The 12,938-nt window shown below is 34.6% G+C and overlaps 3 protein-coding genes across 3 annotated transcripts; all 3 read right to left on the bottom strand.

Annotated features, from left to right (window-relative positions):
- Positions 1–760: 760 nt before the first annotated feature.
- LOC120330748 (phosphatidylinositol N-acetylglucosaminyltransferase subunit Q-like) lies at positions 761–4,110 on the bottom strand. The gene is made up of 5 exons (XM_039397655.2): positions 3,101–4,110; positions 2,811–2,886; positions 2,395–2,600; positions 1,758–1,970; positions 761–1,251 (listed from the first exon to the last, which is right to left on the bottom strand). The coding sequence occupies exons 1-5, from the start codon at positions 4,103–4,105 to the stop codon at positions 949–951; spliced, it is 1,803 nt and encodes a 600-aa protein (XP_039253589.2). The 5' UTR covers positions 4,106–4,110; the 3' UTR covers positions 761–948.
- Positions 4,111–4,144: 34 nt separating this feature from the next.
- Positions 4,145–5,919, bottom strand: LOC120330751 (deubiquitinase OTUD6B-like). The gene has a single exon (XM_039397657.2). The coding sequence runs from the start codon at positions 5,917–5,919 to the stop codon at positions 5,020–5,022; it is 900 nt and encodes a 299-aa protein (XP_039253591.2). The 3' UTR covers positions 4,145–5,019.
- Positions 5,920–5,954: 35 nt separating this feature from the next.
- Positions 5,955–8,184, bottom strand: LOC120330750 (splicing factor YJU2-like). Its single transcript, XM_039397656.2, has 2 exons — positions 7,617–8,184; positions 5,955–7,223 (listed from the first exon to the last, which is right to left on the bottom strand). The coding sequence occupies exons 1-2, from the start codon at positions 8,109–8,111 to the stop codon at positions 6,711–6,713; spliced, it is 1,008 nt and encodes a 335-aa protein (XP_039253590.2). The 5' UTR covers positions 8,112–8,184; the 3' UTR covers positions 5,955–6,710.
- Between the last annotated feature and the right edge of the window lie 4,754 nt (positions 8,185–12,938).

Here is a 12,938-nt window from a genome sequence, read left to right as displayed (position 1 = left end):
TCAAGCAATAAATAGAAACGTTAATGGACTAAATTGTTGGGTAGGAGTCCCTGATCAGCGAGTCATCCGAGTCGATCATTGAGTCTCACTGGCGGTTAGTTGAGTCCGATTCATTTCATTTACATGACTCAACTCTTTGATAGATGGTCATCAGAGTCGATTCAATTACCACAAGATTGTACAATTTAGCTTCATTAGTGGAGAGATTGTTCGGCCATATGACTCTCATTATTGATATGGGATTATTCAGATACGTCGGTTCCAATTTGTAAATGAGGTTTTCCGAGGAAAGAGGCCCAAACTGATGGCGATGGAAAAATCCCTACATCTCCTTCATTCGCGTAGCCCTTCTAGTTTCATAAGCTAAGCATAAGCGCAAAAATATTTTGAATATCATTCAAAAGGTATCATTAAAATTCATATTCAATCAACACCAAAAAAGTTGCTTGCGTACTGAGTTGGGGTGGATTAGCAATTTGAGTAAAAGTGGGAGTTTTTTGAAACACGATCAGCGAGAAAATTAATTTTTAATCGCTACGCCGACCCCAAGTTTGAGATACTTTGCCGTTATGTGCCTAATCTGGCATCTTTCATGTTATAAACTGATTTGGGGTAACCCATTTTTTGCTTTCTACTTCAACTGAGGATTTACGACGAGATTCAAAGCTGCGGATTCGAAATCAGAAGAGCGCTGGCAAGCGTACGTGTCCGGGACGCTTAGCACGATGCGCTACACCACTGAAGTAAAGAAATATTTAAATGAGCAAGATAAAACAGCAAAGATAATTTATTTGTTGAGTCGGTAACTCCTGTTAAAGCCGCGTGGTAACAATGCTTTATCAGACAAATTCAGCACACATGAAGCTTTACAAAAAAATTTTGCAGCAATGTTGCAAGAATTTTTCGTCTGCGAAAAACCTCGAGTCATCTTTTATATCCAGATGAATATTAGGTCCACCTTATTAATTCACCAAAAATTAATTTTCCTAAAAAGGACCTAAATCCAGGAAATTTTTCTGATGGTAATCTTTTTCCACTTAGTGCAGTGGTTATGACTGTACTGATAGGTTGGGGCTGAATTCCCATGCGTACTATCATCACTTGATCCGCTTTATACTTCAGTTTATCTCCATTGCGCAGGAGCGTGGAACATTTCATAGATTTGATAAATTTCTGAGGTTGGAAGATTCTAACAAACATCGAATACCATGGAAAATCTGATATTATGAAAACTACTCCACTGATAGCAACCTGAAAATAAAGATAAGCGTTTATAGATTCATTTGTCCTTGTCAGTGGACAGGGGCCCAAGGATTTCTTGTCTGATCTTTTAGCAAGCATGCAATTATCATTTACTACAAGCATTATTAGGTATTTGAGCAGGCATTATAGTACTTTTGAAGTTAACGTCTACAAATGCACATCCTGTGGGTTTGAATCCCATTGCAGTTGAACAATCTCAAATGCTATATTGAAAATAGCAGCTTCTTACTGGTCACGAGATAAAGAAAAAAGGCTCTCTAGAAGTATGTGTACCAATATGGAGGTGACTAGTTTTGTTCGCCTACTTTTCATCAAATTGTGTAACGGGACGGAAGCCTAAACACAAAACAGTCCCCGAATTCGTAATAGAACTAAAATAAGGAAAGTCGGAATAAAATCATGGCCTAACCAACCCTAACCTGGTACACATACTACGGGACTAACGGGGAAAAATGCTATGGGAATCAAATTTAGATACAAACAAAATAACAAACCTGAATAGCTAGCACAGCAACACGCAACAACATAAATATTCCGTAGTACAGAGCTGTTGTGGGTAATAGAAAGAGTAATACTGTAAATAAAAGAGTTCCGGCAAACAGTTGGTCAGCTCGTTGTCCAGATTCTTCTAATGAATCAACCCTTTTCCTTAGTGGATTCCATTTTTTCCCTCTAAAAAGCCTCCAAAGTGACATCAGACCGGCCACCTGAAAATTAGCAAGTAGCAATTTAAAGCGGTACTCCCGTAGTATGTGTACCCAGTTAGGGTTAGGCCATAATTTTATGCCGATTTTCCTTATTTTAGTTCCATTAAAAGTTCGGGGACTGTCTGTGCTAGCCAAGTGAAAATCCCCCTGCCCATAATAATCAGTTGTACACAACTTGATGTAAAGTAGGCGAACAAAATTAGTTAGCTCTATATTGGTACACATACCGGTACCTACTTCTGAAGCGCCATAAAAGCCTCATACTCGATACCGTTACTGAAAGCGAAATATTGAAAAAGGTTCTCCCATACAAAGCTCCCATCAGATATTACTTTAAAATGACGGAAAAGTTTGAGCAATCCTTAACGAATAATCAAACCCAACAGTTTCTAAAGTTTTTTTTATGAAAGTAAATATTACTCACTTGAAGACCATACAGACGTCCAGCATAGACATAAAAACAATAAACATGAAAGCTCAAAGTCGAAACTGCATCAGCGATGATAGAAAGGAGAAATGACAATCCCAAACAAGATGTCATCAAACAATATGTGATCAGATAAGGAATGAACTCCATCATCATTTTCGAATATTCCAGCCACAATCGAACATGATAGAGGAAAAAATGACCTGAAAAAAAAAAAACCTAATTGTTCCAGATTTTTTTTAAAATTAGAATAAAAAACATCTTCATACATAAACAATAAAAATTATTTTACTAACGCACCAGAAAGTGACCAGTATTGACATTTTGTTAATATTATGAAGTATAAGGTTATATTTATTGTTATTTTAGCAAATGATCATATGTGCTACCAAAAATGCCACACCGCCTCTTACCCAAGAATTGGTTTAGTGGATGGTTCAATTTCAAGCCGGCTGGAAACCCCATTAACCATTCAATCAATTCTTCAACCTAAAATTAAACATACAAAACATTATATTTCAATTTAATTCATTTTCCAACAGAGATATAAAATATATAAAGTTGTCATACAAATCTGATGCTATTGCCAGTATAAAATAATTTCACTATAATTAATTCAAATGTTTTATGTTTTTGAACGTCGGGACAGAAGTTCAAAAAGTCTACAATGATTTATACGTTATTGGTTTTAAATCTTTCTCACCTGATTCGCTATCGACTCCACATAAGGTAAAAAGGCTTGTTTTGTAGTTCTTGTGGAAGGCAGAAAATCAAAATAATACAGACTCCCTAACAAACCCACGCCAAAAATCATGTCCACGAATATTGTACTAAGTATGTCTTTATCTTCATACTTATTGTGAGAATCAAATACTTTTTTTCGACTTCCAAACAAGTGCATAATGCTCTCTTCAAATTGCGAAAACCTCCTTTCTGCATGAGAAAGTAAGCTAGACAACTCAGTTATACTCTGCCATATACGTTGGATACAGGTATTTGACTTGTAAATACCTGAATATATTTTCTTGAAGTAGTACAAAGGGAGATGTATAGAGCCAAGTAGCACAGTGATAAATATTGTTAGCAGGTAAATTATAATGCTGAGTTCCCTTTGCATGCAGCAGTGTGTTACATGAACGCCATCATTTGAATTTATTCCATATTCATATGAAAGAATCCCATTTTTGCAGGCAGAAATCAAGACAAACAAATTTTCAATAGAACCATTGGAATTGTGTACATTCAAAAACGAATCTGAGCAAAGTTCACCATCCCAGATGTCTTTCTGGTTGTAAATTACTGCCATAACATCTGCATTAGTTTTTACATATTGATTTGTTAATAATATCGATGATGCACTGATATTTTGTATTTCAAGATCCTCAGCTGTAAAAACGGTTTCATCATCACTGTTTTTTGACATCTTTATGGAAATCCATGTCTTTTGTCCAAAGAGTTTTGGTAGTATATGTTCAAATTCATGTTTCTCCTTGGATTCATTAGAAATCCAAGTTCCCAAGGGACGTAGTTTGACAGTATCATGCAGTTTTTCATATTTAGAAAGGTAAGCATTCAAACTCTTTGGTGTAACGGGAAAGTGTACAACGGCAACAACATATAATACAGTGTCGTCATCATTTGAAGCACCAATCAATATTCCTGATTGTGAACGGATGCAACATTCCGGTAGAAATATTTCCTTCAACATTTGAACTCAGATTCTTGCATCTAGATAAAGTTTCACGCACTACTGTTCATGCCCATTCAGTAAAAACAACAAAAAAAACATGATTATGCCATTACGACACTGATTTAGTGAATCAAAAGCTTTATTAATGTTTAAAAATTCTTTATTCAATTCAAATGTTGTGGATGAATTGAAAAAAATTTCAAAATCTCCATTAACTTATATTAAATCTCACAATTGGATTTTAGAATCATACTATCTGGATGTATACAATCTTATCAGTATCTATTTAAGCAACATGATTGCTGATGAAAGCAGCAATATATAACTTCAAAATAAAAGTACTCTGCAATTATAGACTAGATCCACATCAGTATCAGTAAACTCAATTACTGACTGAAGTTTAAATTGAATCAGAAAGCAATAATGCTTGTTACGCACAATCTCATTTAAAATTTCACTACTCATGATAAGGATCTATAATGAAATATATAAGGGCTCTTCAAATTGAGGGTCCCGACCCCCGATGGGTTACGGAAGGGCTCAATGGAAGTAGCGGTATTTTTCATTATTATCAAGTACTGACAACTTACATTAAAACGAAATATCGATCAAATTTGGAACCAGTATTGAGACCCAAGCAAGATTCGACTTTTTGTGCGAGAATATGCAAGCACATCGATCTCATTAAAGGCATTATAAATTTTATTACCGGTACTTTATTTTAATATTTTCGGTATCATTAAATTTTACATTTTTTTTATTATAGTTACTGAGGGTCGTGAAGAAATTTTGCCATGCCAATTGGATCGTGATAAAAAAGTTTGAAGAAAACTGCATTATAAAACATATTCCAATTCGTCCGTTGAATAGACATGTGTGAGACTTTGTATCTGGCTATAAACCGTCATGCACAAAAAATTAACAACAATATGCTATGATAGTCCATTTGAATCAGGTTTTGATGGTTGAACTGAATTATAGTGCTCGCCCAGCCCCAGCTCATGTCTATGATATGTTAGTATTAGTGGATTTCCTTTATATTCCTCACCAATTTTTACAGTGGGCATGTCTGCTTGTATCACATGAATTGAAGTCTGTAAGATATGGGACAAAGCTCGCAGTTCCAATTGACCACCCCAAGCTGTAGTCTCTGCAACATCTTTGCAATACTGTTTGAATTCCTCAGGAGAATAACAATCGCCTGTATCAGAACTAGTTAGAAAAGGGGAAAAATCGTCTTCATGAGAAAGCATAAATGTTGATGTCAATGTTCTTAATTCTTTCGGTGAATGTAACATCATCAAATTCATCTTCAGCTGATCTACAACTGCATAATATAGACAATTACCATCAGGTATCATGGGCTTCACTTTTAGACTCATTTTTGTTAATATGGTCTTGATTTTTTCCTCTTCTGCATATCTTTGTGTGTTAACATAGTCCTTTTCAGCTTGTGCAGCAATTTCAGCTTGTTCTTTCACTTTCAAAGCTTTTTTTTCTCTCTTCTTTTGCGCTTTACTAACTCTTTGTTGAGAAGGTTCTGATCTGCCAGGTTCATCATTTTCATTAGTAGCCTTTGAAGTATCGGTCATATCCTCACTATTCATTAGCTCCAATTTTTCTGTCAATTCAGCAATTTCTTTATCATGTTTCTCATAAAGTTCACTTTCAAGAATTGCAATTTGTGCTTTCATCTCTTTGTTTTTCTTCTTATCTCCTTTCGGAACTCCCTTTTTCAAGGATTGAATTTTCCCTTGCAATTCTTTTTTCTCCAATTTATGCCTGGCAGACAATGCCTCCTGTGGATCATCGATATCCTCGTTATCTGACATCTTCTCTTTAAATAGAGAACCCAGAAATTACAATCCTGAAAAATAACAATATTGACTATTATTATAGGCAATAAATTATTTCTTACAGACTGCAAAATGAGAATTTTTTAAATATTGATCTCGATAGCTACAAATAAAAGGACCTGGATTGAATATCACACTCAGAAGAAAGGTGCACATCCTAATAATAAGTGATAGACTATTACCCTTGAATTGTTATCTATGTTCAACCAAATATGTCAAATGGACTGACTTGTAGTATTTGTGGCAACGCACAAAACACTATTTCAAAAATCTGTATTTACAAAGCAGCACATATTTATAACAAGCAAAATGAAAATGCCGATTGTCAAAAACCAACAAATGTGGTCTTTTGCATTAGCGGACAAAAATGAACCTTCACACATTTAGAAAAATAGGATGTTTGATAGTAAGCAAAAAGGGTCATAGTCTGGTTTAAATCATGACTTAATGCTAAAAAAGTCAATATAAATTTCATCTCAGTCCTACTTCCAGTCCTAAGCAACCTTGACTCTTGTCGAGAAGAATATAAAAAACAAATGTGAGTGAAAAAACTCGTTAGAAGTCCCTGATATAAATTACAATTAACATTGCATTAACCTACGCTAAAGCGTATCATATGGTTTCATAGTAAAAAAGTAATGGATTTAACTTGAATCACGACCCAATGTTTGTATAAACTTATTGTCAGCCTGGATGCATAATTCTTATTTACAAATTTGTGCAGGAATATGCAGGTATGATTGAATTCATAGTTGAAAAAATACATTCTAATCATCATCGCTGGATGTGTTACTATCATCACTTCCATAGGCTCCGAGCAAACTAAGCCCAGCCGGTTTGGCTAGTACAGTATCTTTTAGAGTTTTCTCAGTTTTAATCACTGACATTGTTTTGGTTAATTCTGATTTATCCTCAGATTGATGATTAAAATTATCTATTTTTGGGAATTTTTCGATCGACTTTTTTACTACAATACCCAAAAGCTGGGCCTTTTTCTTTATAGTATCCTTATTAGAAGGAACAGAAGAAATACTTTTTGTGCTTTTATTAGTAATTTTTGTTTCTTCTGATGACAATAATAAATCGGAAGGGGCATTAATTTCTTCTTTCACAATATTCTTAACATCAGATTTGTCATCTTCATCATCACTATCATTCAGTCGTCTTATTTTGTTACTCCCAAAAATAGTCTTCATTTCTTCCTCATCTTCTTCTGCTTCTCTCTTTTTTTTTTCTTCCACTGTTTCTTGATAGCTCTGTAGCATTCCTTCGTAATTGACCTAGATACACCAAGAAATTCATATAAATTAGAAATATTCACTCTCCTCATTGCACAGGGATGGACAAATCTAAATAGTAATGTAAAGTTTTACTTTGTGACTTCAAAATCTGTGATACTAAAATTGCTCAAAATAATAATTTTTCGAATGGGACATTCTAAATTAATCCAGAAATCAATTTTAAATTATTATAAATATTTAATTTGTTTTTTAACATTCTAGCCCTCGACAAACATGAAATTTTATAAACACCTCATTGTATGCTATTTATTTAAAAACTGGGAGTCAAATAAAATTTACAAGATACAAATATAATATACAATATGGAATAACCACAATCTTATGAAGTAACAAATTCTTCAATGTCATCGAACATCATATTGAAAATCCTACCTTAGCATGTCGTTGATTGAGATCTCTTAATTCTTCAAGATTTTCCATTCTCTCCATTTCTCTTTTTGAGTCCCTTGTTCTCATTTCAAGCAGTTTCATTGGATTTCCTTCATCTTCTTCCCTTTGTTTCTCGATTTCTTTCTCTTGTTTTTGGAGAAGTTTTTCTGCCTCAAAATTTCGAGTGGCACCATGTTCAATGACATAATCTGTATTCTCAGGATCAGTTTTGAATGTTATTTCAGCAACACATTTTGTGCATTTGATATAAAATCGAAAAATTCTCAAACCAAGATAATCATCATCTTGGACAGTTTCTTTTCTTGAATTAAATTTTGTTCCTTTGTAAATGTAATTTCCACAAGTCTTACACCGCATATGAAAAGGTGCCATAACACGTATTACATATTGTCTATCTTTAGCTAACTTGAGCTTGGGTATCAATGAAGGATCATAATCCGGGGGATAGTATTTGTTGAGAACTTTTCTCTCAGACATGGCGGATCAAGACGATATTACCAGCAATATCTGAATATACTGTACCGTAGTCTACTTGCTCAAAATATAACGCAAAAAATAAACAAATTTTACTCAATAAATGCTTGACACAATGACTCACAGACCCACAAAAATGACAAAAAATATTTTTAACAAATTTAACAAAAAGTTCTCAATACAACGACTTTCAAATTTTATAGTATCAAACAGTCCAATTATATTATGGCGCAGCGGTGTGGCTCAACGGGCTAAGCGTTAGGAATACGCTCGCCACCGCACCTCTAATCACTCTGCAAGTCCAAGTCCATGCTTCTGAAAACAAACAATATAACTAATCTCATACCCGACTTGGAATGGTAACTGGACGAGAGGCCGTGTTTCGCCATATGGATAAGCCGTCTTATCGGCTTTCCTCTCCCCCGGGATAAATATGTAAATCCTATCCTATCTCAGACCCCCGTCTCGCAAACGGAGCGACTACACGTTGCATCGTCGCAGAGTAGTGTTGCGATTGCGATCCTGGTATTTTTTTTGCCAAATAAATTCCAATGGACCTTTCCCCGAGCATCGACTTCCTTGTTTACCTCGTGACATTGGCTAATCAGCAAGATGTAAAAAGTGACGTAACAATACCCCATTTCCGCATCCGCTCAGACACTTTTCTCACAGATTGTTGTATGCGATGAATCATAATGATGGTTTGAAACATATACCCCAGTTGACAGGCGCCAACTCGCAAAAGCACTCTTAAAATAGCCCCGGAAATTTTGCAATGGTAAAGTATAAGAAAAATTTTCCGGGGGTCAAAGGTCGGGGAAAGATCCATGTCAAAACAGAATTGTTGTATCGAGAATTTAGAAGCCAATCGTTATATTTTAAATATATATATTTTTTTTGTCAAGTGGAATATCGAGTTCGGAATACAAATGTATTATTTGAATTCCGTTTCGGTGGAGAAAAATAGGTATACAATACCCATACAAAGATTACATCATATTTCACATATTCCATATCAGCAATTCATCGTAGTTACAATTCAGTTGTCTCAAATTCATCACGGTGAAAATAATTAGATATATTTTATATTAGCATGGAAAAACAAAATTTTTAAAGATTAGACAGAAAATATGAATATCTATCATGCCAATAAGATTTTCCTATTTCCTGTCTAACAACAGAATCTAGCAAAAACCCAACTAATAATATCCTATAAAAAAATGCAACATTAATTAAACATTTCACATGTATTTGAATTGAAAAAAAATTTCAACTTATTATGGATCATCAAGAAAATTTTGTCTGTCAAAATTCGACATTAATTTGATAACCCCCAAAATCTTACATTTCATTTTTGGACACGAAATGGACATAGCGATCGTTTTGTTTTATGTTGCGCTTATCTTGTTGTTTTGAAGAAATTGCTTTTCTCTTTGATTACTGAACCAATTGCTTTGAAATTTTCAGTGGTTAAAGATAGAATTTTTCTCCAGGAGGCTATTATCTTAATTTATTTCAAAATTTTCTACGGACTTCAAGAGATTCGTTTTTTGTGTGCGAATTGGTAATCAGAATGAAAAATAGCGGCATCTTGTGGCGATTGCGGCGAAGAAGCAAACGTGATTCTTGCTGCTAAGACGAAGAGTTGTTGTGATCTGCGCGGTACAGGGTTGCCATATTGGCTTTTTTAACGCCAAATTTGCCATTTTTGGCTTTTTTCAAACGCGTTTGGCGTCAGAATTTCCGTTTGGCTTTTTGGCGTTTTCTTGGCTTTTTTCAAGTCTATTCTAGTGTCTATTATTAGAATCATATGAAATACAATATTTAGTGTGTAACAACTGAACAATAGCCTATTACCTGTACTTAGCTACTTAACATTAGGATTTCCTGGAACATCGATTTCCTTGTTTGTTACATTGACTCTTAACCATACCGAATATTAGATAATTGCAGTTTCTGCAGCTGCTCAGACAGATGTTCAAGCAGGGTTGTAAACATTGCCTCGTTTTTATAGTTTTGCGTGTTATTTGTCAGTTTTACGTTCTGTTTCCAAAAAATAGTTGTATAACCTAATTTTCATTATGCCTGATATGATTTATGTGAGCTTTAGTTTAATTCTGCAATTGCAGTAACGATGTGATTAACTACGCTAAAATTACTGAATAAGATATCAGTGGTCCACCTATGAGCGGCAGGGGGTTAGATAATTTTTTAATAAAATTGATGGTTTATAAATTTTGAAAGAGGAAAAATTTTCAATAGTAGAGTACGATATAGGGAGAATTTTTCAAGGTATATCACAAGTTTAAGTAGAAACATGTAGGTATATTACATACTGACAGACTGAAGCGGCACCCTGTATTGTATATATATATTGAATGGTAAAATATTGCTGTCCGCTCGATATTTATTTTACTTTCTACAGTTGTATAGGAACTTTACTTTCTATTCGTGTGCCTCACTGAATGAACTAATGGCTCTATATCATCATCAGTACGTTGCCAAGGGCTTAAAATCTGACAAATCATGGGGCTTTTGTACTTAGTAAAATTGTTGGCTTTTTCTGGCTTTTTTTATGTCTCGATTTGGCTTTTTTTGATCGCTGGGGTCTGGCAACCCTGGCGCGGTATGTTAGTTGTTGGCGGTATCCGTACCTGGTGTTATTGGACACGTAGTGGAAATAGCGATCGTTTCAATATTATGTTGTTGTTGTTGTTAGTGTTCTTTGACACGTTTTTGAAAAGTCGCTATTCTCTTTGATTACTGGACCAATTGCTTTGAATTTTTCAGTGGTTAAAGATAAAAATTTTCTTCAGAAGGCTATTACTTTTTTTGTTGTTGCTATGTCGTCATCAAAATTATTGCCATTAGGTGGCGCTACGTGTCCATATATTTGAGCATAGCTCTCTTGTAATATTGTAGTGTTTCGGATCGCTGGTGTTACTGCAGTTGCAAGTCGGATCATCTTGCAATTTCAATTGAAGCTGGCTTAAGACAGTATCTGGTGAAGATAGGTCAATTCCGGTACCCTAACACAGTACGGTGACTTAATATTGCACAAATTCAAGTTTTGTATAATAACGTATTATTTTATTTTGATAACAGTAAATAAATTGGGTTTGTATATGCCAAAAAAGAACCATTCCACGTTCGATCAGTACGGTATGGTACTGGTGAGTTAAGGCACCGGTACCATTCCACAGTGAATTACGCTCTCATCTTTTTGTTATTTTTGCCGTGAATAACGAAAGTATGCTAAAGAAGAAGCATTACAACTTCTCCGATAAATTTTAACATGTGACGTAGGTACTCGCTCGAGTAGGCTACTTACTCGCATTTGCAGTCAAATTAACTTATTTTATTTGTACGCTTGCACAGCTGCTATATTTATGCTCATCTTTTTGCTTTTTTATTACAGTTCTGCGGTAAACAACATCTATATGCAAATAACTGTTAACACCTAGCCGATGGCGCATTTTTTTTTCCTAGTAGATTTCTACTCGTTTAATAATCTATGTTTAGCAGTTATTACCAATAAAAAAGTGTTATTTATAAGTAAATGGATATATATCGGTTTTCATATTTTGCACATTTAAGACTTTCGTAATTCTCTACTTTCTAATTTTGTTTTTGATAAATGAAAAAAGACATCCCCCAAAACAAGCCTAAGTGTTATTTTTGGGAAAAAATTTATTTGAAAAAAGACACTGTCTTTGATTTCAATTATTCAGTGGACCGCGAGTCATCAGAAAAATTGGAAATGGAACGTTATACAAAATCTTTTGAAAAGTTTGAGATCCGCTGATGTAGTTCATGTTAAATTACGCATGATCTTCTATTATGATAGTATAGTGTTGAGAGCAATGAAAAGATGTTTTGTTGAATTGGATAACTCCTCCTCAACGGGAGTTCACTCAAATATACGGCTCAAAATTCAACATGATTGAAATGATTTAAATTAATCAAATTGATTTTAAAATCCAGGGTCGTAAACAGGAATTTTGAAGGAGGGTTGGGGGGTGGTGGTCTGAACTGACTATATCAGCTAGCGGGTCCGGAAGGAAAACGTGAGTATCGGGAGTCTAAAAGCGTTTCAAACTACGAAAAATTGCTATACATGATACATAAAATGCCTATTTTCACATTTCAAAAAGGGGGGGGGGGTCCGAACCCTCACCCCCTTGTTCAAATTCGATTCCGGCTTGACAATTCTACGGCATGTTAAACGATATTGCATGTAAAACCTTGCATTCTGCTGTAGAAAAACAATGCACTCTCTACGTTTCAGTTGACAGCATTAACGTTAACAGCGCCCCATTTGTGAAATTAGTTTGAAACTGATTACTAATGAGACTCAAAAATTATTGAGAGGATTCAGTCTATAACCTATTAATCAAAACGATTTTTCATAATTTCATAAAATACCCGACGGGCGTGCGCTGAACTGAAATCTATTTCGTGTTTGTTTGTGACTCAAAGTTGTTCTGAGATGCCATTTTATTTAAACAACATTACATTGCGTTTATCAACCGCTGTATACCACCGGTAGATTTCATTCTGATGGTGGGTACGGCAATCTGTGGCACCGTTGTGTAATTTGTTAAGTATGTTTTCTGCACTATTTATTCTCATTATCGGCATGAAGAGTGCGGTAACAGGTAATATTGAAGTTTTGTGCTCATATGAATACCATCATTCAGGAGTTAACGTTTTGGAAGATTGAAATCTGGAAATACAAACCAAACTCTTCTAGAATAGTTGTTCTATTGAGCTCTTACGAACAAATCAATTGAATCAGTAAATAATCACAGATTTTAGGTTGAATAAGTT

Source organism: Styela clava, chromosome 6, assembly GCF_964204865.1.
Source record: "Styela clava chromosome 6, kaStyClav1.hap1.2, whole genome shotgun sequence".
In the NCBI taxonomy this organism is placed as follows: Eukaryota; Metazoa; Chordata; class Ascidiacea; order Stolidobranchia; family Styelidae; genus Styela; species Styela clava.
This window is presented reverse-complemented; position numbering and strand designations above follow the sequence as displayed.

Excerpts from the sequence above, each read along its gene's own strand:
- LOC120330748 (XM_039397655.2), bottom strand. The coding sequence starts at position 4,105 with ATGTTGAAGGAAATATTTCTACCGGAATGTTGCATCCGTTCACAATCA. Across the intron at positions 2,887-3,100 it reads TGGAGTCGATAGCGAATCAG|GTTGAAGAATTGATTGAATG; the intron begins GTGAGAAAGATT and ends GTTTAATTTTAG. Across the intron at positions 1,252-1,757 it reads TTGCTGTGCTAGCTATTCAG|GTTGCTATCAGTGGAGTAGT; the intron begins GTTTGTTATTTT and ends CTTTATTTTCAG.
- LOC120330751 (XM_039397657.2), bottom strand. The coding sequence starts at position 5,919 with ATGTCAGATAACGAGGATATCGATGATCCACAGGAGGCATTGTCTGCC.
- LOC120330750 (XM_039397656.2), bottom strand. The coding sequence starts at position 8,111 with ATGTCTGAGAGAAAAGTTCTCAACAAATACTATCCCCCGGATTATGAT. Across the intron at positions 7,224-7,616 it reads TCAATCAACGACATGCTAAG|GTCAATTACGAAGGAATGCT; the intron begins GTAGGATTTTCA and ends TGGTGTATCTAG.